The sequence below is a fragment of the Zonotrichia leucophrys genome, chromosome 12 (assembly GCF_028769735.1).
Source record: "Zonotrichia leucophrys gambelii isolate GWCS_2022_RI chromosome 12, RI_Zleu_2.0, whole genome shotgun sequence".
Lineage (NCBI taxonomy): Eukaryota > Metazoa > Chordata > Aves > Passeriformes > Passerellidae > Zonotrichia > Zonotrichia leucophrys.
The window spans coordinates 9,755,695-9,776,831 of record NC_088182.1 but is presented as its reverse complement, the minus strand read 5'-3'; the positions used below and the strand labels follow the sequence as shown (position 1 = coordinate 9,776,831).

Genomic DNA, 21,137 nt, shown 5'->3' with positions numbered 1-21,137 from the left:
GTCCAGGTAGTTTGTAGCTTCCACAAAAACTAGTTTCCTGTTGTTGGGTTTTATTTTCCTGCAAATATTTCTGGTTTGGGAAGCTGCTCTCTGGTCTGTATACTGCTGCCAGCCTGGCATGGGTTTACTCCCCATTACTGACCAAAAAGTCAGTCACTTCCTTGCCTCTCTAAGATAATTTCAAAAATATAATGGTTCAACCTGACTGTTACAGCCCCTTGTATTTTAAGGAAACTGGGGGTTACCTGTGCATTCCAAAAACAGACAACATACTATTTTTTTCAAACTTTATTTTGATCTACAAATACAGTACAAAAATAGATTTTCTTCTCAACATAGTTACATGAAAGCCATTTTCTTACATCTCCTACTCTGTGACAATGTCTAAATTATTTTCCCCTCCATTGTTGAAGAGACTGTGTCAGTGGTCTTTAGATACATACTGCCAAAGACAGATCAGTATTTCTACTACAAAAGTGCAACAAAAGCTTATGTAGATTTAATATTCCTCTCTCAACAGATTTTTAATGCTATGGTACTGGATCACAAGAATTCTGTGGTTCTAGTGAATTTTGTTCCATCAGTGAGATTTAGCCAGGTTTATGTGTTTTGCTCCAGAACAGGATCTTGATAAGCAACAGAAGCAAATATGTATATATTCAAATTGCTTAAGAAGACATATTGAAGCCTAAGCTGGTAATAAGGATAGGGCTTCTCCCTTCCACAGCACAAGATTTCTGAGAGCAAATAAAGATGGCAGGCTCAAAAGCCAAACTTACATTACAAAATGCAAGTATTCTTTAGAAAATACTAATTCTTCCATATACTGATTTTCGGGGTTTTTTAAGACCTCAAAGGAAGTGTTTCCCCCTTGAGACAGAAAGGCCAGAACTCTACATCACCACTGATTTGGGTAAGCTATGGATCAAAGCAGGCATCAGCATTCCTTTGGCCACCTCTCTGCAGACATAAAAAGCAGCTGGATGCTTTAGTTCTGAGCAAGCAGGAAAAATGAAAACAAGAAAAATGGGAAATGAGACTGTTGATGACAGGAGTGCCTCAGGAAACTCCACTATTAGTGCTGAGTGATACAAAAGAGAGCAAAAACCCCAACAAAGCAAAGTGATCTTGGGAGGTGCAAGGTCCAAGGACAAAAGGAAGAATCTGATAGCTAAGTGATACCTGTGATCTCAAAGGAAACTGGACACTGAATTAGGTTGGTCCCTGCCTGCTCAGAAATACAAGTGCAGAGGAAGAGCCCAAGGTCCTAACTGGTAAAGAATACTTTTATAATGAGTTTCCTGCACCTGAGAACACCAAAGAAAAGTTTGCCATCACAATTTCTCAAAAGGGAACAACTGAGCTGCTTCTCCTCTCTTTTCTCGCTTGCTCTTTTTGGTTTTTATCTTTTCTTGTTTCTCCAGCTGGCGGTTCTGGGGCCAATACATGGCTGTGTTCCCCACTGTGCTCTCTGAGCTCGGAGCTCCTTCTTCATCAGAGGAGAATCCCCCTCCTTTCTCTGTCTCAGGTGCTGATGGCTCAGTCTGGAAAAAACAGGTGTGAAAATCAGAAAATCACTCTAAAGAATCACTTGTAACTGCCCCTTTCTAAAAGGGCTTGTCTTTGGTCACAGTGACACTGAGTGACCTTACAGAAGTTGCTTGCTCTGGTTTGAGCTTCCCACCAAAGTGCTTATATTTCTCAACACCAAACATGCTTGCATTTTTGACAACAGAAGAATAAAACCAACCTGTTTTAAAAAAATCAGGCTTTTCATCTTCTTGCAAAAAAATTTAAGAACTAAAACATCTAACTAAAAGAAAAAGTGCCCTACTCTCCATCTGTTAGCTACATGCTTAGCTTAGAGGAATAAATCTAGGAAGATGCATGACAAAACAGAAAACAGTAATAAAATTAAAAGCATGCATTCCTTTTTAAACAGTAACAAATCTTTGATGAACATGACCACACTGAACTTCTGGCCTAGCTTTTTTGACTAGCTGAAGACTTTTGAGCAACAACAGTCTGGAAATTTTATTCTACAGTTAAAATAACCTGTAGAAAAAGAAATTACTATGAAATAGAAATGCAGGATACCTTGATGGAGTAGCGTTGCTTCAGTCTCTCTCTGATGAGAAGTCCTTTTGTCAGCAGCTTCCAATTCCCCAGAGCTCTTTTCTCACGTTTCTGTGGGGGATTGTTATGGGAAAGAAAACTGTGAGTTTCAATGTATTTATGCACGTGAAATAGGAAAGCTTTAAGATTTTTAAACTGTCATCAAAAAAGCCTTGTGGCTTGTTGCTTACACAGCTCACCCTGTTTGACTGCCCAGGTTCAATGAAATTTACTTTGTAAATGTAACAGTAAGGAAGCTGCAAAAATAATTCTCACCTCCTTCTCCTTCTTTTCTATTTCTGCTTGTTCATTCTCCCAGGCAGCAACAAGGACCTCTTTATACTCCTCACACACCACATAGCCATCAGTACTAGGAAGGAGAACACAATCCTCAGTCAGCTGTAAGAAGGCAAAAGAAAGGGAGCAAATGTCTGCTGACCCAGCCCAAAAGCTACTGTCTGTCTCAAAGGATCTACAACAGCTCAGGTGTTCCCTTTAACACAAGATACACAAATTCTGCAGGACATCAACACTTGACAGGTGCAACAAAGCAGCTTTTACATACACTGGGTGTGAGTAGCCTCCATGAAAATCAAATCCAGTGACGGCTTGAGCACAGTCAATGTTCAACTTCCGTGCCACTCTGTTGAGGTTTGGCAGTTTCAGCTGCACACAGCCCACAGGTAACATGGACGGCAAGAAGAGATACACATTTCCATATTCATTCCGGGGAACCTGTTATGGCAAGATTAGAGAGAGATGGTGATAATCCTGCCTTCTGGAGAGAGGTGAAAATACCTGCTGCAACTCAGAGACTCCCTCCTGACCTGCTATGTTCCACTCCAGTATTCAATTAATATTCACATGACAAGGTACAAGCCTAGATTTTAGCTGCGTGGTTATCTCCTTGCAATGTCCTCTGCCCAAGCTTTGCAACTCAGGCTGTAATGCAGAGAATTAGCAAGGCAAAACATGGGCTAGGAAGATCAGAACAACAAAATGTTGACTTCAGCAGTCTGCACTCACTGCCTTTCAAGTGAGTACTTGTGAGAGAAAGGCCTCAGTAAAGTTTTGACTATTTCCTCCTGTGAACATTTACCTCTGAACTCCTAATCTTGAATCCAGATATTACTGACTGATCTCACATCTGAAACATACAACTTCTGGAAAAACAAAGCCCAGAGCTCCACACAAACCCCTTCCTTTAGCACCAGCCCTCTGCCTTCCCAGCTACCTTTCCATCCACTGCTATGGGAGGCTGATACTCCTCAGTCTGCCAGCGGCCGAACAGCGCCAGGTCCTCCCGGTCCCGGTTGGCCGGCTCTGCCAGGCGCGCCTTCCTCGCCCGGTTGGAAAATCCTTTCACCATCTGCAAATACAACAGCCAGGCCTGGAACGTCACAAGAAGCTGACAGTGGTTTCAGGTTTTCCTAGGACACCGAAGGAGAAGGTTCTGGGAGAGCAGAAATGCTATTTCCTAGCTTCAATATCCATTGCCTATAAATGACAATCCATGGAACCTGTAAGCCACAGGCAGAGATCCAGCAGTGCATATAAAACACTGGGATGCCTCTGGAGAAGGTGAAAAGGGAACAGTTCTGCCAGATACCCTTGGGGTGGGAAAAAAACAGAGCTGGGCTTTGGGCAGGATGTAGGAACTACAGGCACAACAGGCAGACAGTACAGCTACCACAAACCATGCAAGCACATGTGACATCTGCAGACGACAAAAACCAAAACAGAACTGAGGTTGAGCTTTAGAGGGCAGATGGATTGCACAGGAGGAAGTCAAACCCTCTTACCTTGTAAGGCACTTCTCCAATCCTCACCACTCGAGCTTGCTTCAGCCAGGTGTCCCTGGAGTGCAGCGTGTGTATGCAATCTCTGAAAAGGCCAAAAAGAAGCAAATGTAAGAATTTTCAAGTCATCCCTAACAGACCCACAATAAACTTATATTAGGAAAAATACAAAAGCTGTATCTTAGTGATACACAAATGCTGTCAGAGCAGCTAAATGCCTCAGCTGTTTATGCATGAGGCCTGAGACTACTGCTGATACCATCATGCAAATTAGCTCTCCAGTTTGTTACAAAGATCACACATGCAGGTGATATTTAGATGCACAACTCACCTGGAGTAGACAGCCTCTCCCCTGCAGTACCCCAAAATAGCAGCTGTCTCAGGATAGATGGCCTGGAATTTCAAGAGGTGTCTCTTCAGTGCATACAGAGGGTGGTTTTTGTACTCTCCAATTGCTGTTGGTAGAGGTTGATCTTGAAGCTTCACTTGAAACTGTAAGAATTATACAGAAAAGAGTAATTTCACAACTTTTTCACTACCCCTTGTAAAAAAATAAGAATGAATCAAAGGAAAAAAAAACACCAGAAACTTAGCAGAGGAGCCAACAGAACAAAACACTCTTGCTGCAAATAAGTACTTAGATGTGTACCCTGACCTATGCACTTCAAAAACAATTTCTGAGAAAAGTAATGCTAAACACTACACAAACCTCACTAGTAAGTTTCCAGCACAAGCTGTGCAGTACTTCTACTATGCAAACTTGTCTGAACAACCTCCATTTCATATTATTTCAATTTACCACTGCATGTTCCCTTATATTCAATCTCAACATTTCAAGTTCAAATACAAACCTCCTTCCTCATGGAAAGAGATTTCTAATGTTTTTTGCCTGAATGAGGATCCAGGGACTGGACTCCTGGCACTACATGCCCGAAACAACCTACTGTGATTTACCTCATTTTCTTCCTTCTTGTCTCTCTCCACATAGGGACTTTCATAGGGCTGCAGTGTCTCTTCCCACCACTCTGGGTCCACACGGCTCTTCCTTGTGGAGGTCATCCACACTGGGTCATATCTTTGTGTCACATCCCTGACACTCCCATCGTTGTCAAACCCCACAACGTAGAAAAGTGGCTTTGTGGCATGTGCAAAGCACAGCTGGGGCTGGCCCACATTGCCATGAACACAGTCTACACAAACCCACTTGTCCTCAGGCTCAAGGAAAACCTCCAGCCACTGGTCTGTGCCCATGGCTTTCCTCACTTCCTGCTGTCCTTCATCCTCATCACTAGAAATGATTTTGTTTCTCTTCTTCTTTGCTTGAGGCAAGGCTGGAGTTGTAATTTTTGCTGACTTAGTCTCAGCTCCACACAAATTTTCTGATTGCCTCGTTTCTGAAGTCTCAGGTTTTGACCTTTTCACAGTTGTCAGTTTTGAATTCTGGGAGGCCCGTGAGCTCCTCCGCCTCTTAGGGACACTTTCAAAATCCTCATCAGAGACATCACTCTCCTCCTCTGAAAGCTCAAAGTCCGAAGCACTGCCCTCATCACTTCCACTCTCTTCCTTGTAACACACTTTGGAGGCCACTCGTCTCCGGCGGTCGTTCTTGGGCCTGACTGGCACATCTTTTTCTGCTGAACTGCTCTCATTCTTTGATTCCTCCTGTTCCTGGCTACCTTTAGTCAGCTTTTGTGTCCTTTTGGTCTGGGCAGTTTTAGGTTTCTTTGGCTCCTTGCTGTTTTCTTTGCTCTCTGAGGATTTCTCATCCTGCTTGGCTTTTTTGCAGGGGCACGCTTTTGCCACAGCTTTGGGTGTTGTGGCAAAACTTTCCTGTCCCTCAGAGGTGCTGCTGTGAGACAGCCTCTTGGATGAGCTCTTTCCCTGCAGGGAAACAGGCCAGGTCACTTTTAGCACCATAGCTAAAAACATGGTAAAAAGAAAAGACTGAAATCAGCCCAAGGTTCATGCAGATCAATGGTTGGCAGACACAGTCAATTCAGTTGAAAACTTCAGGCAACAGGCTGAAGAGAGGTGTACTCATGCAGCAAGAGTTGCCATGTAAGTTTTAAAGAAATGTAAACCCACTGAAACGTTAAGAAATCTTTGCTGAAACACAGAAATTAGTGGCTTTTTTAAAGAAGAAAATTAAAAATTACAGGTGTGCACTTTCTGCAATGTAGATAGAACCTTGGTTCATGCAGTAAGTGATTCACTGCAAGCTATAATAGCTAGAAAGTTTTTTTAATCCTACTAAATCAGTGACCTATTCCTTATTCCACACAAACAACAAATCTACCTTTGGTCTTGTTTCCTTGAGAGGAATAGGCTGAAAAGACAGCACAAGGCGACACAGCAGCTGTAAAGCTCGCAGAATAATTAAAAATATCTGCAAAACAATTTAAATTGAGTCATTTAATCACAGGAGGTCTTGAGATAAAAATACAAGAAAATAAAAAGCTACAGAATCACTTAAGTCACCAATCTGCTTTCTTCAAATCCACCCCTCACACCACTTTGTGAATGACCTGACACACAGCATCCAAACTCATCAACCAACTCTGCACTTCCCAGTCTCTTACATGAACAAGCTCCTCCTCATCCTGTGCAGCATAGATGGCAAACCTCCTCTCCAGTGTTGACTGAAGGGGCTCTCCTTTTTCAGTGGAAAGCTCATCATTGACAGTGAAGGTTCCAACAAACCTGAAATTCAAGACACCTGCTTATTATCCAGTGTTTGTGACTGTATTCTTTAACTTCTGAGTTCACCCTCTCCTCCTCTAAAAAGGACACAAAATTTTGAAAACCCACAGAAAATTGCTAGTTACAGTTACCCCTCTCCCTGAATCCTCACTCTACATTCCATCAGAAGGGAGTTTTACCATTTCACCAGGTTGGAAAGGTAGACAAGGCCCACTTGGCCTGCAGGCACCTGGGTGAAGCGCACGGGGACGATGGACAGAGCGATGGCGAGGAGATCTGGCTGGCTGCAGATCCTGTTCCTGTAGAAACCATTTGCCAATAAACACAGCAAGTGAACCTGAGAGACAAGAGTTTAAAAGTGAGTTCACAAGAGATTTCCCTTATTGGAACTACTGTCCATGGTAAGCAAAGAATACTTCAATGCTCCTTTTAACAGAGAGAAGTGACAATGAAGCCTCCCAAACACTCTCAGAAGACAGCAAAGCTTTGTAAGTGAAGTCTTTGCAAGTGTCTCCTGCTCTACACAACTGGCAGTTTAATCCCAACAGAATGAGAAGATATCCCTCTATGGAGAAATATACATCCTACTCATATATATACTTTGAGTTAGAATTTTACTAACACAGGCACTGGTGTTTCTAATTCACAGTTTAGAAGGAACCTTAACGAGCATCTGTCAGGACTACAGCTTCTTTATTTTTTCACTTCTAGCCATTCTAACTATTTTATAAAAATTAGTTTCTTTTGACTACAAATCAGTTCACACACCTTAATGCTCAATTTCTTCCCTGTCATGGTTCTCTGTGACAAATACCTTGTGTGTGTCCTCACGAACCTCCTTGCTGAAACGTTTCATCATTCTCCGAAGGTACATCTCAAACTCAGCTTTTCTTTTTTCTCTGCAGAAGATTACAAAAGAAAGGGATGTTATGGGATTTCTGTGGACCTGCCTTTCTTGATTCCTGAACTGGGTCAGTTCACAGAGAGAATCCATCCCAGAGAATCTTCTGTGCACACTTAAGGAAAGGTTTAGTGACTGGCTAAGTGAGCAGGCTGTTAAGGGTTTGCAATAACACAATGTCATTCACTCACAGCTCTCCTTGCAGAGATCTCCTGCTGTCTCTTCACAGAAATGGAGACAGTAAAACACAATGAAGTTACACCCTTGATTTTCAAGGAAGCTGAAAAGCCTCCTCCATTCCTGTCAATTTCCACTGAAGATTTTTGATAGAACTGTCAGTGTGTAAACTGTTCTTCATCCCACAACCCTCCATCATTCCAACTCAATGGTCTGCACCAAGTGGGGATTTTCACCTGAACACAGCACATCAGTGACAGTCAAGACTTGGAGTATTTTTCACTTCAGCCTATAGCAGCACTCCACCACCTCCTTGTTCTTACCTCCTCTCTCTTTTCTTCACCTGCTCTGGGGTTTCGATCTCTATCTCAACAGGATTGCTTGGCAGCCCCACTGATGGAAGAGCAGCAGCTTCTTCTAACTTATCTGTAGCAGGTTCCTGAAGTTCTGTAAAATAAAGTATTAAATTATAAGTAAACATAGAGTAGATTACCAGGGAAGACTGATGATTGGATAAAACCTATGTTTTCCTTCTCAAGTGTTCAAACAAGTTTAAATAGAGCACATCCAGTAACTGTGAGCTCTTGGATCTTCCATAACACTGTGTGTGCCAAGTTATTTCAAATAACTGTGGGATGCTGGACACCTGCTGTTGAAGAATCACAAGCTCTTAAAAAGTGCTTAACATGAAAAAATATGCAATTGTTACCTTCCACATCCTCCCACTCATCTTCACTTTCATCATCATCATCATCATCGTTGTCAGTATTTTCTTCATCCATCTCTTTTTTAACAGGAGATTCTGTCTCTAATTTCATCTCCTTCTGAGGATGCTTCAGTGAGTCACTGTTAAAATCATCAAAACAGTGGTAGCATCAGGAAACAGAGATGCTTGTTTATCAAAGACTAAAAATAGGGAAATAAATCAAGCATGACCTCTGCATCAGTAACAACAGACTGAGTATTTGACAATCAAACCACAGAAAGAAATAATAATAACAAAAAGGTCTTACAGACTTGAATGATAAATAAATTTACCTGCATGTTTCCTCTTTGATACAACTCTCTTTATTTCCAGCATTCTTTTTACTTTCTTTTACTTGTGATTTTGCCTCTTCTCGTTTTGAAGGTTTGGAAGTTTTTGCTGAGTTGGAAACTTCAGTATCACAATCTTCTCCCTTTTTCCTAGCTGGAGCTTTTGAAGTCTTTTTTATTCTGGGCTTTTTCTCTTCAAAATCATCTGCATGTGACAAAAGAAATTAAGATTAATGTTAAAGGATGGAGTTTCATCTCCAGGGCAAACTGAAACAACATCTCCATGGACTTCAGTAGAGGCATCTTCAGAAGAACGAGAGCACTCATAGTGCTGAGCATGTCATTGTTTACAAATAGGCAGGATGTGGACAGTGAGACTATCGGAGGGAAATACTTACGTAACTCACAAGAAGTACTTAAAGATTCCTGTAGTCCTACCGATGGAATCGGCAGAAAACCAAGTCGTGCATGCCACTCTCAAGAACTTATTGCGGCGGGACGCTGCTCAGGAGAGCGCGGCCGAGATGAAACAACCCTGCACGGGCTGCTCAGCCTTGGCAGCGTGCAGGGCCCGCCTCAAACGGGTTTAACGCCCGGGATCTGGGGCACTGATCCCGCACCCGATAACAAACACAGCCGATAACAGCCGCCCTCCAGCCCGGCGTGCCCGTCCTTCCCGAGGTGCGCTGTCCCCGCTGTCCCCGACCCCGCCGCCGGAGCGGCCCGAGCGGCGGCGGTGGCGCAGCTTCAGCCCGCCACGGCTTCCCTGCCGCACTCACCCTCCTCTTCCTCCTGCTCCTCTTCCTCCTCCTTTATCAGCCTCCCGGAACGCCTCTTTTTGGCGGCCGCGGGCCGGGGCGATGCTCGGCGCTTTCTGGCCATGGCGCTGCAGGCTCGGGCAGCTCCGGCCCAGCCCCGCTCTACGGAGGGGAGGGAAGGGAAGGGGAAGGGGCCGGGCCATAAAGTCTCGCGGGCGGGCACGGGAGGCGGTTTGAAAGATGGCGGATGAGGTAGACCAGGTGAGCGGATCTCGGCTCTTTCGGCTCTTTCAGCGGCTACAGGGGAGGCTGCTCCGGGCTGCGCGGCTGGGCCGGGCCGGGCCGGGCACGACCGAGTCCCCCGTGAGGCTCGGCCTCAGCAGCGCTTCCCGTGCGAGGGGAAATCCTCGCTCGGCCGCGGGGTTTGTGCCGCTGCCGGGACGCGGGCAGGGCTCGCTGCGGGCCCGCTGACCCCGGGCACTGCCGGGGGAGGGAAAGGGGGAAAGCTGCGGAGAGCAGTGCGATGGGCTCTGAAGGACGGGGATAGCTAGGACGGAAATATGGGATATATATGACATATGGAAGATCTGGAGGAGGTCCTCACCCTTTTTTAGTCGTGATCCTCGCAGTGCGCCTTTCTCACAGCACGGGGCCTCAGGCCGCTGTGTGTTGGGGTTTCACGGCAGGCTCGGGGCCCGGCCTGGCTGCTGTGCTACCCAACGAGGGCTCGGCAGCGGGGAGTGCGCGGGGCAGGGTGCCTGAGAGCCCCTGAGTGTGTGCCCGTGTTAAAAAATAGCTTAGAAGCTGTTGTAAAATAGTTAATAGATCGTTAAGCACGTACTGTTAGTTTGGTCTTGGTAAAAGAGGTTAAAAGAGTAGTTATAAGAAATAGGGTACTCAACGTACCTCAGTAAAATGCAGCACCCCCCAAGCGAAACGAGCCAGCCTGGACAGAACTGTAATGGGCTAATCAACCGCCTTAAACCTTCATGGCGCAAATGAAGAATCCAAAAAGAAATCAACCCAAAGGACAAAAAACAGGATAAAAAGGGGCTTCTGACCCGCTGAATGCGTGCCTCTCCAACTGGGACATCGCTGCTGAAAAGAAGCCCCAGCACCGGCGCTGCAGCATCCTTGACAGGAACGCTTCTGCTCGGCCCACGGGCCCCCGTGCTTTAGGCTTTTCTTTTTCTTATAATAAATGCTGAGATCACTTTAGTACCGAGAGCCTGCTTTCATTTTTATCACCCGGGTACCTCCCTGTGCCGGCACCACTGTCAGCATGGGTTCTGCTCATTCAGCTGCACCGAGCCATGGCACAGCTGTGATGCTGGTTCCTGCAGTGTAACTGTGGCTGCTGGTAGGTAAAACAGTTCACAGAGTTAGAAAATGGATTGTGTTAGAAGGGACCCTAAAGATCACCTCGTTCCAATCCCCCTGTGTGTGAAGAATGATTTGCTGCAGACAGCTGAAATCTTTTGACTCACACTGCTTAGGGCTGGTGAGTGTCAGTGGAGTGGTACATCAGCAGCACTCAGGTTCACCAGGATGTGATGGAATGGTTTGAACTATTTGCACCTGTGTTTTCACTCCTTTGTTTTCTGTGTCTCACAAAAATTAAGGAGTGGAAAAGTTCCCAGCTTCCTCTGTACAAATAATGCTTTAATTTTTTTTTAGCAACAAACAACAAATACTGTAGAGGAGCCACTTGATCTCATCAGACTCAGTCTAGATGAGCGAATCTATGTCAAAATGAGGAATGACAGAGAGCTTAGAGGCAGATTACATGTAAGTAAAACTTTCACAATGTTGTCATGCTCATTCAGCTAAGCACTGGGCAGCCTTTCTTTATGTACCACAGTCTGTTAAACAAGTTTACCTGTAATATTCCACTGGTTGTTGAAAAAAATAGTTTTAAACATGAGTAATTGCATTTCATGCTTGAAAATGCAGAAGTGGTTGGAGGAAGTAGCTTAAGAATTGTCTTAGTTGCCGTAACTGTAATGTGATTAGTGAAAAAATCTCATTTCCTCAGTACTCTGTCAGCTATTAACTGCTTCACTAGAAAATCAAGAGATGTATTTTGTTTGTCTTATCTCCTGAATGATACCAAGCAACTGATTTCACTGCTTTTGGCTTCTGTTTCTCTGTGAAATAAGCAGTAATGCTGCAGGCCTCTTCATGTGATGTACCCTGAGGCCTCTTCTAGACTGAGGTCGTCATTATCAAACAAGAATCCCTGCAGGCACACCCTGGGAGGTGTGATGGGACAGGTGCTCAGCTGGGTTCTCAGATTCTTGCTTTCTGTTAAGTCAGCCTTCCTGAGTGCTGTGCTCTGCTGGGGCAGAGAACCAGTTACCCCATGAGTTAACTGGGCCTCAACTCCTTTGGAAACACAGAGATAATGAGGGATCCATGAGGGACACATGTAGGTTGCAATATATTTTTGTAAGGATTTTGGGACATGTGTTCAAGGTTTTGTAGCCCTGCATACCCTGTAAGTTGCCCCAGGAAATCAATTCCAGGAGGCTGGAGTGGCAGCAGTGTGGAGCTTGTTTAGTGTTAACAAAGTCTGTCTGTCTCTGAGGTCTTGTAAGTGCTCTCACAGAATGCTTCAGAGCTATTTCCTGCAGGTGTTTCAGTAAATGTAAATGTCATGCATTCTTTTTCCTGCTGCAGAGTTCTCATTTGTTTATGTTTGTGTTGAGTTGTAACTAGAGCTGATAGTGCTGTGTTTTGGTCAGACTAAACTGTTTATGTCTGAGAGTCTTGCTAAAATTCTCATTTTAATAAACTCATGTTTGAAGTTTGGAAAAAATAGTAAACTAAACTTAATTTCTACAGGCATATGATCAGCACTTAAATATGATTTTGGGTGATGTGGAAGAAACTGTGACTACAATAGAAATTGATGAAGAAACCTATGAAGAGATTTATAAAGTAAGGACTAAAAAAGGAGTTAATTTATCCTTACAGTTTTTTTTTTTTTTTTTTAAACTACACTGTGTTATATTATTAAAGTAGTTTATTGTTGGCTTGAACCAAGGTGTTTTGAACCAAGGTCTAACAGGATTTGGACAAACTGTTACGAAAGTATGCAGGACATCTAGAGACTTGGTGTTAATTCTTTTGATCTCTTTAGCTTGCCAGAACATTGAGTGTTTGTTGGAGTTGTTTCAGGTGTGTTTTTATGACATGACTGTTTTGCAAATGTAAACTTCTCTTTCCTTCTTCACAGTCTACCAAGAGGAATATTCCCATGCTCTTTGTCAGAGGGGATGGCGTTGTGCTTGTAGCTCCTCCATTGAGGGTTGGTTGAAGCAACAAAGGACTTAACCTTCTTGGAAAGTTCCAGACTTTTGGACAGTGGTTCACGTTTCAATCATGTCTCAAAATTCTGTAAATGTTTTTTATAGGATATTTTTGTCAGTTCTTTTGAAAAGGGGAGGGGAAGGGGAACCAGTTTGTCTTGCAGAAAGTACATTTCAATTGAAGCAGTGTAAAACCCCACCTGATCTCAGAATTAATGTAAACTGCTGTAAATTGCATTCCTTGTCACATTCAGTAAAAGAATCCCTAATTTTTTTTCTATCTTGGCAGTAGCACTGTCTTTTTTTTTTTTTTTGTTGTTGTTTTAAATAAATTTTGGTTTGTCTTTGAGATTTGATTTGTCATGTTTTTTGTGTTGGTGGGGGTCTGTGTTCTTCCTTAGAGCTAGTGCTTTATTAGATTATAGTATCAGCCTCACAGTCAAAGAAAGCAATTTCTTCAGTGGGTTGTTTTAACTTCTGTCCTTACTAATACCCAAGTCTTGCAGGTTACTGCTTTTGGGGACACCACTACATTAATCAATGGTGCTGTAATTTATGGCTCTATGTTCAAATTTGTGATGTGTATCCTCATTGTAGGGAAATGGTGTTTATGTGAATCTTCCACGTAAGGTAAAGAAGATGGGCTTCAGTGCAATGTTTTCAGATATTTTCATTGTGGCTTTGTTAGCAGTTGCAGTTTGCAAGGCCCTAAGTAGAGACTGAGGTTGTTGCTTACGTGCTGTTGAGTTGCCTGCTGCATTCATTTCCCACTGTTTGTACAATGTTTCAGTTCTTGAAGACCTGAAATTCTGCTGGATGCCTAAGGATGCTTATAAATTATCTGTAGTGAAGGTGCACTAGGACGTGAACAAAGCTCTTTTTTAATACATACTTTCTCATGCCCACCTTGCTTGCAGTTTACTTTCCTTCTTGTGTAAAAAAAGGACATTCTGCTATAATTATGTTTTAGAGTTATATGAGAGATGTAGGTCTCCACTTCCTACAAAGCTTGACTTTTGATTTAAACTTAATTATTTAGGTTCTCTGTAGGGTTAGCAAAAGCAGCTTACTCTGGCACTTTTTCCTACAGTTAGAAATCTTCATAAAAGGCTGTAGCTTGAGGCCGTGGTGAGGAATGCAAGGTCTGCCAATAATTTTTTCTCCATTCCTTTTTGTACTTGGATTTTTGTATTGGAGGACTGACATGATACTCAAAATGCTGCCAAATCAGGAATTTCTACCTTAATCAATTTTAGAATTCATATCTGTTAATAACACTGGTAGACTCTGAGAATGACAATGGATGTGAGTCCCACACATATCCTTTACCTGAGCCATATTTGCCAGCATAACACAGTTATCTGTATGTACAATATTTTTATATCACAGGATATCAGCACAGTGAAAAAGTCAGCTCACCTACATAAATCTCTGGAAAACTCATTAAAAATTGTCTCATTTGTTACTTCCTACTTTTTAAGTGAGAGATCATGGTGGTTGGCAGCTCAGTTATTGTCTAATTGATTTCTTGGGTATTTACTGCCTAGTTATAAAGATCTGTTATTGTTTTGTATTACTGAAGTGACCAGTAGCATCCTTGATCCTCTGATTTGAAATGATCTGTCTGGAGCAGGAGCCAGTGTAAGTCTCTCCGTCATAAATGTGGATTAAAAAAAAAAAAGAAAAAAATAAACATCCCTTCCCAAACAAACAAACCCCCACCAAAACAAGAAAACAACAGAAGAACATCACCCTAAATGAACTCCTGAAAAAACCAAACAACAAACCCCCCAAATAAAGTTTTAAAAATCCAAAGCATTTCAAAAGTTTTTTGCAGTCTGGTCTCTTTCATATTGTTCTTCCTACTTTTTGATCATATGTTTGCTGTATTAACCATTTGTCAAGATATCTATTCCTGATGAGTTTGAAAAATAATTTATGTTAATTTTCATTTTATATTTTTTCAAGGTTTCTGAAATCTCAAGGCTTCTTCATATTGTCTTATGTTTTCAGTCTGCTAGAACTTTTAATATTACTGAACATCTTGAAGCTTGGCTTTTTATTTCTAGCAGCTTTTTTAGACACTAGTAGCCTTCTGGTAAGTTCTAGCCTTTGGACTGCATCTTTTTTATAGATGACAGAATAATTTTTTAGTTTTTCCTTAAAGAATTTCTGTTCTTCCTGAAAACATCTCGCTCTTGGAAGCTCTTTTTTAACAAGACTATTACTACACAATTCCTTTTATCAGAAGTGCTGATAGAGTTAAACCTCTGGTGTTCTACTGTTTTTGGGACTGTTTGCTATCTTGAAATTTCTCTGTGGGCTTGTGAAATTGATTTTTGGATCTGACTACTGCAGGGCACTAGATGGTGCTGCTTTTCCTCAAATTCAAGCTTTGTTGGCTTTGATATTTGTAGCCTGTGTCAACAGGCCCTGTACTTGTCCAATTAGTCATTTGTTTTTAATTGGGATGACACTTGCCGACAGTTTTAAATTAACTCTGCTGCTCATCCAGAAGTAAAAATCAAAATATGTTTTGATGTTTATGTAGGCACAGAGCAAGTCCCCACAAGAGTTAAAGTGAAGCAGTGCCTGTGCCTTTGTCAGAGGTTAAGATGCACGAGCTCCAGGCTGGCAGCTTCTCTCAGAGAAGAATTAGCTGGAGAATTGCACCATACAGAATAAACTGAGGTTGGCCATTGTGCTGCTGAGCCCTGCTTGGAGAAGAACAGCCCTTGTTGTGTTGGTTCACAAGGTGGCTGCTGCTGCACCCACTGATTCAAGTGCTGTCCACTGCCTTCACTGGAGAACTCCACTGCTGCTCAAATTCACCAGAGGGGAACTGCCTGCACTTAGGTGTTTCTGTGCATTAAACTCCTGAAGAGACAAATATTTCAGTTCATTTCAAGTCACCACTGCTGCTGCCTTTTTTTTGACCCATGAAATTAGATTTTGAATCCATCCTACATATTTGAACAAGATATAATTATGTTCTAGGCCATGTAGGGTTTGAGGGAACGTGTTTTGTTTGGTTTTTTAAAAGTTGAACAGGGATTACATTATATGTTTCATTCCTATTCCCTAGCACAGGACAAGCCCAGGATTTGGACATTACTGTTGTAGTAAGCCTTGAGCAGTGTGAGCATTGGCAGGCTGCTGCAGGGATTCAAGGCTGGAAAAGCAGGGCAGTATTGATCATGTTGGGAATTCTGCAACAGCACTTTCTTCCCTTGGTGTTTCTGTTTCTGTTCTGTAGCTTTCATTGAAAATCTATCATCTGAAATACTTAAGAGAAAGAAACTAGTAAGTCTTCTTAAAAGATTTCCCTTACTAGAACCAGAGGACTGGGAAGGGAGCAGATTCAGTGCAAGATGACAAATGCTGTGCATTGTTTTTTGAAATGATGATGATGACATGTACAGAAAATCCCATCAGACTTATTAAGGTTTTAAGGCATTCCTGCCAAGATCACTGATGGGCTGAATACATCATTATGAGGGTGTAGGACTCCCATGTTTCTAAACAGGAAGCTTCTTTCATATGCTAAACAAAAAGAATGGGAAAGAAAAATAGAAAGTTCTGCAGAAAATTGAAGCAGTGTCCAAGCCAGCCTTTTTTGGGGGGAAGAATGGGTGGAAGGAAGAGAATAGATGATGTGGGTTGGAGCGGAAAACAAGAACCACTGACGGAAAAAGATGTAGTCAGAAGCCTTGTTCATGAGTGAAGTTTTTCATTGTTGCCCAAATTAGTTTGAATGGAAGAAAGGCCCACTCCCAAATTTTGGAAACTTAGTCCAAAAAGCTTATTGAGTTGTACAATGGCATTTGATCAGTTTATGATGTGATTGCCTGCACCAGCAGGGGACGAGGCAGGCGTGCTCACTGTCTGGCTGGGTGGACAGGCCGCTGCAGAAAGCACTGCACAAGAGCTGGGTAATGACTGACCACAAAGAGGGATTTTAGCAAAGCTTTCCTCTGGGTGGCACATGGTAAACGTTAATATTTGCTTCCTCAAGGTGCTCATGGAAGGCATCAGGATATTCACATGTAGGCATATTTTGAAACTTTCTCTTTGGTTTTAATCATGAAAATTGCTCTAGATTTTTAGAACCAGTTATTTAAAAATTTTCTTTTAAGGCATTATGTTTTATACACCTGGGCTGACTAAACATGGTGTTCTTGGGTTTCAGTCTGTTGGTTTAAGTCACCCAAAGCCCATGTTGTGCCTGCAGTAGGTGATGTAGTCCTCTAGCCTGTTTCGGGGTGATTTGAGCAAGGAACTTTCACCAGGAGCTTTAAACTGGCAAGTCAAAGCTTCAATTTGAATAAACTCTTCTGCAATAGTGGATCAATTTTAGCCTCTAAAGGCAACCTTAGTGCTGCAGGCAACTTACTCCTGTTCCTTTCTCAGAGCACTCAGCTATGGCACAGAAAAATTACCATCTTTGTGGGTAAGGGAGGCTGCAAAAGCCTTTGCTATCAATAGCACAGTTTATTGTGTGATTCCTAGTCTAATTGCTACCTAACAGAATTCGCAGTTGTGGCACTGCTGCTACAGTAAATTTTCATTTGCTCTTCTTGAATCCACTGAAGTGCTGGGCAGTAAAACCTCCAGTGTGATGAATCAAGTGTGTGTGTCACTGGAGCTCATCACTTAATGCTGATCAGGGTGAATTGCTGTGTCAAACTTTGACCAAGCAACTCATATAATTCCTTTCCCAGTCTATTTTTTGGCCATCACAAGAACTTTCAGGTAAGCAAACTATTTCCATTTAAAAATAAGAAAAAATGCTGCTCTAAATTTATGTTAAAGTATGTAGGATATTAAGGATAAATCCTGTAGTTTTCTTTATGGAATGCATTATTGAAATCTTCAGGAGCCTTCAAATTTCTAGCAGGGAAAATTTGAAACAAATGGTAAATGGTGCTCCAGATCTTGATTTCTTTAAATAACTGCTGCAACAGATGACTTTGTCACTCATCCTTAGCACATAATTGCAATGATTAAGTTGCCTTTTTATGCTGTAAAGGTGACATGTTAGCTGACTGAATTATCTTTTTCCAGCAGGTAACTGTTCCCAATTCATCCTGTGCTGGAGTGGCAATGCAGCATGTTGTAATTTGTTCTATAGCACCTATATTTAGTACTTTTTAGTAAAACAGTTGCCTCTCCCAACTGCCCAGATGTGTTCCAGTGGTTAGGAGCCTGAGGAAGAAACGAGATATCAACAGATAACATCTGAGAGCTAATTTGATTTGTTCTACATTTGTAATGCATTCCTCCAAGCTAAATTCTTGTTGACTGACGTGCTGCTCATAAAAGGCAAGAGATCCAAAGCTCCACTGCAGCCCAGGAGGATACACTGTAGTTAAATTGAACAAAATTCCCAACAACTTTCTTATACCAAACCTTCGGATCGTTATTGCTGCCTGTGGGTGTAATTCAAATATTCAGAACCATTTCTGAATTAATGTGGTCCTATCCATAAAGCACAGGCTCTAATCTCAATGGAGATTTTCTAACGTAATGGAGACTATTTTAATGTTTAAATGTTAAGCCTTTATATCTTACTTGCCCTGGATTCATTCCCTGCAAACCAGCCTAAAGCCAGCAGTGCTGTTTGCTTGCAGCTTCCAGGTTTGCAACATCCTGTGGGCAACACAAGATCTCTGTCCTCTGTACTCAATCCTAGAGCCAGCTGCTGCTGCTATTTTTGCTTTCTTGAGGCACTGTGATGCCCATACAAGGATTTTTTTCCCTCTCTCATGTGCAGTCTCATGAGTTAAGGGAAAATACTTTACATGTCGTGTTTCAGGTACTGAACATGATGTTCATTTTAAATTTCCATTACTTTTGGTTTCCTCTGTATTTTTTTAATACTGTTGTCCTGCAAACAGGGTAAAAGGTTTCATTCTTGTGAAGGGCTCTGACAGGCTTCCCCAATGGACATTTCTCCATCTGACTCTGGTGCCAGCCTTGATACACAGCTCTGAAAAGCAAGGGAAAATGTCCTTCACATGACTCAGCTGCACAGAGAGAAATCACAGAGAGAAACAGTCCCATCATCAGACTTCCTACAGAGACCTGCTGGTTCCTGACCAGGCAGGAATAAATACAAAGAGTTAAGAAGAACTGAATGTGATGTGATTTGTGGTCTCAAAAAATAATTCCCAGGAGTTATACAGAATCTATCCCCACTCATCATACTCAGCCTATTAGTGAAGCAAACCCTTCATTCAACATGTGACACTTAAAAGACTGTTGAGTTGAAATTTGATGTCAACATTCAATAAGTTGTTTGTTTGTTTTTTCTTACTTTATCAAGAGATATTCACCCACAACTTATACAGCAGAATTGTGAGATGCCTACACAGAGAGGTTGTAAACAGAGCATGAAAATATATGATGTAAGCAGCCAATTGGCCTCAAGCAGTTTTTTCTCTTTCATGGGTTCTGTTGCATAACTGTTCCCTCCAGCCTGGCTCCAGCATTTATGGGTTGGATGGTTATGTGAGAAACTAATCAGGGCAGTTGCAACTTCTAAGGACTAGGAAATTTTTGAGGATTATGGAAGCTCTGCATGTAGTAATAACATCCAGAGAAGCAAGGGTTAATTTCCATAGGATTCCTCCCCAGAGTTTCCTCCAAATAAATGCTCTGTAAGTTAGGAATGAACTTAGTATTTTGTGTCCTTTGAGCTGTAGCTTGGGGCAAGGGGCTTTATTTTATTTATTATTTTTTCCTTTTTTTTTAATTGTTCTGATAGTCAAGGGAGTTGTGTAGGATGACTACTAATCCTGGGTGTGTGTCTAAGAGAAGCACAATTACTGCAGGTCATGCTGTCCTGGTACAGATCCCTTTGGGTGTTAGGTTGCTTATTAGTCACCCTTCTATCACGACATCCTTTGTTTCCAACAAAAAAACATTACAGGAATGCAATAGCAAGAGGAGGAGGATTGCTTCATTCATAAATCTGAGAGCATTTTAAAAGGAGGCTATAAATTATTGTCTAATTTCTTTCATCTGAAGAAAAGAAAGCAGGATATTACAATTAAACATTTTGTCCGAGGTTGCATGCTGAGCCCATGGCAGAGCTGCTAACAGGGTACAGCCCTGTCCTCTGTGAAGGGTCTCAAACCCAGGAATGCTGCCTGGCCAGGAGTACATGGATCTTTGTTTCCACTGTTCCACTGCTAACATGGAGAACACTGGAACCTCCAATACTGAAGGCATTGGACAAAGAATTTAACTGAACCTACAGGATAAAACATAGTTTTGTTCTAGACATAAAGCAAACAAAATAATTAATGTTAGAGTATCAGTTTCAGTTTCCATGTGGGTTTAATACTGAGAAGATGAAAAGGTATTTTTGGGTATGAGATTTAAAAAAAAACCCAACAAAACCAAAAAAAAGGATCAATCCTGAATAGCTCCATCTCTAGTCTCTTTCTCTAGAGAAAGAGAGCTGATGGTTGATCAGACTGTTACAAAGTTCAATTCAACAAAAGGTAACTCAAAGGACAGAATAGAATACTAGGCTAAGAAACAAGATGTGATCCTCAAGATCTGGGAATGAGAAATTACAAATTTATTGTAGTCCTTTCTTATTCTGTTACCATAGAATAAGAGTTATTTATTAGCTAAATAACTCAGATGTCATGAACACACTGCTACCTCTAGAAGGGTTTTTGTCCCAGTAGCTTTGGAGCTACTCTAGGCAGTCATCTGACTCAACTGGAACCCCTGGCATGCAAACCCTGCTTGTAGCCATTTCACAGGGGAATGGAGAAGTTATCTGCAACATTTTTTATTGGTAAGATACCATATCTATATTAATCAGAGTTATAACTTTCCACTGGCAATCTGGGAAAGTAGATTATGATACCAGATCTCTTCATTACAGTTATAACATGAAGTCCTGTAAAGGTATTACAGAGATGGAGCTGCAGCTTCACTTATCCAAGCTTCCTTTTTCCAACACTCCTCCTTATTTAACACTGAGTTGTGAAATATAAATTATCTACTATGAAAATTCCCTTGATTATGTGAATTTTTGCATGATCATATTCCTTCAAATATCTTCACAACCAAGCAGATATTCTATTTCCATATTAATTTTGAGAGATAGGAGGGACATGCTCCAAAACAAACTTGGTTTGTATTTTTTAGTGACTTGTTAATATTAGCATAGGAGATGTGGGAATAAATCACACTGGACTCCATTTTCTTCATGGTGGAAAAAAGCCCTCTCTTTATTCACATAACTCATTTTTATACAGTTTCACTCTGTGACCCCAGTTGGTTAGGAGCTTTCTTGCCAATTACTTTATTGGTTAGTAAC

General features: G+C 41.8%; 2 protein-coding genes across 2 annotated transcripts; one reads left to right on the top strand and one right to left on the bottom strand.

Annotated features, from left to right (window-relative positions):
• Positions 1-273: 273 nt before the first annotated feature.
• On the bottom strand, positions 274-9,664 carry XPC (XPC complex subunit, DNA damage recognition and repair factor). Its single transcript, XM_064724002.1, has 16 exons — positions 9,507-9,664; positions 8,731-8,932; positions 8,402-8,538; positions 8,016-8,139; positions 7,429-7,513; positions 6,794-6,951; positions 6,494-6,614; positions 6,211-6,300; positions 4,869-5,795; positions 4,246-4,406; positions 3,918-3,999; positions 3,350-3,484; positions 2,681-2,850; positions 2,392-2,485; positions 2,098-2,187; positions 274-1,544 (listed from the first exon to the last, which is right to left on the bottom strand). Exons 1-16 carry the CDS (start codon positions 9,607-9,609, stop codon positions 1,335-1,337), a joined length of 2,889 nt encoding a protein of 962 aa, XP_064580072.1. The 5' UTR covers positions 9,610-9,664; the 3' UTR covers positions 274-1,334.
• Positions 9,665-9,666: 2 nt separating this feature from the next.
• LSM3 (LSM3 homolog, U6 small nuclear RNA and mRNA degradation associated) lies at positions 9,667-13,145 on the top strand. Its single transcript, XM_064724003.1, has 4 exons — positions 9,667-9,746; positions 11,163-11,273; positions 12,330-12,425; positions 12,724-13,145. Exons 1-4 carry the CDS (start codon positions 9,726-9,728, stop codon positions 12,802-12,804), a joined length of 309 nt encoding a protein of 102 aa, XP_064580073.1. The 5' UTR covers positions 9,667-9,725; the 3' UTR covers positions 12,805-13,145.
• The last annotated feature ends 7,992 nt before the right edge of the window (positions 13,146-21,137 follow it).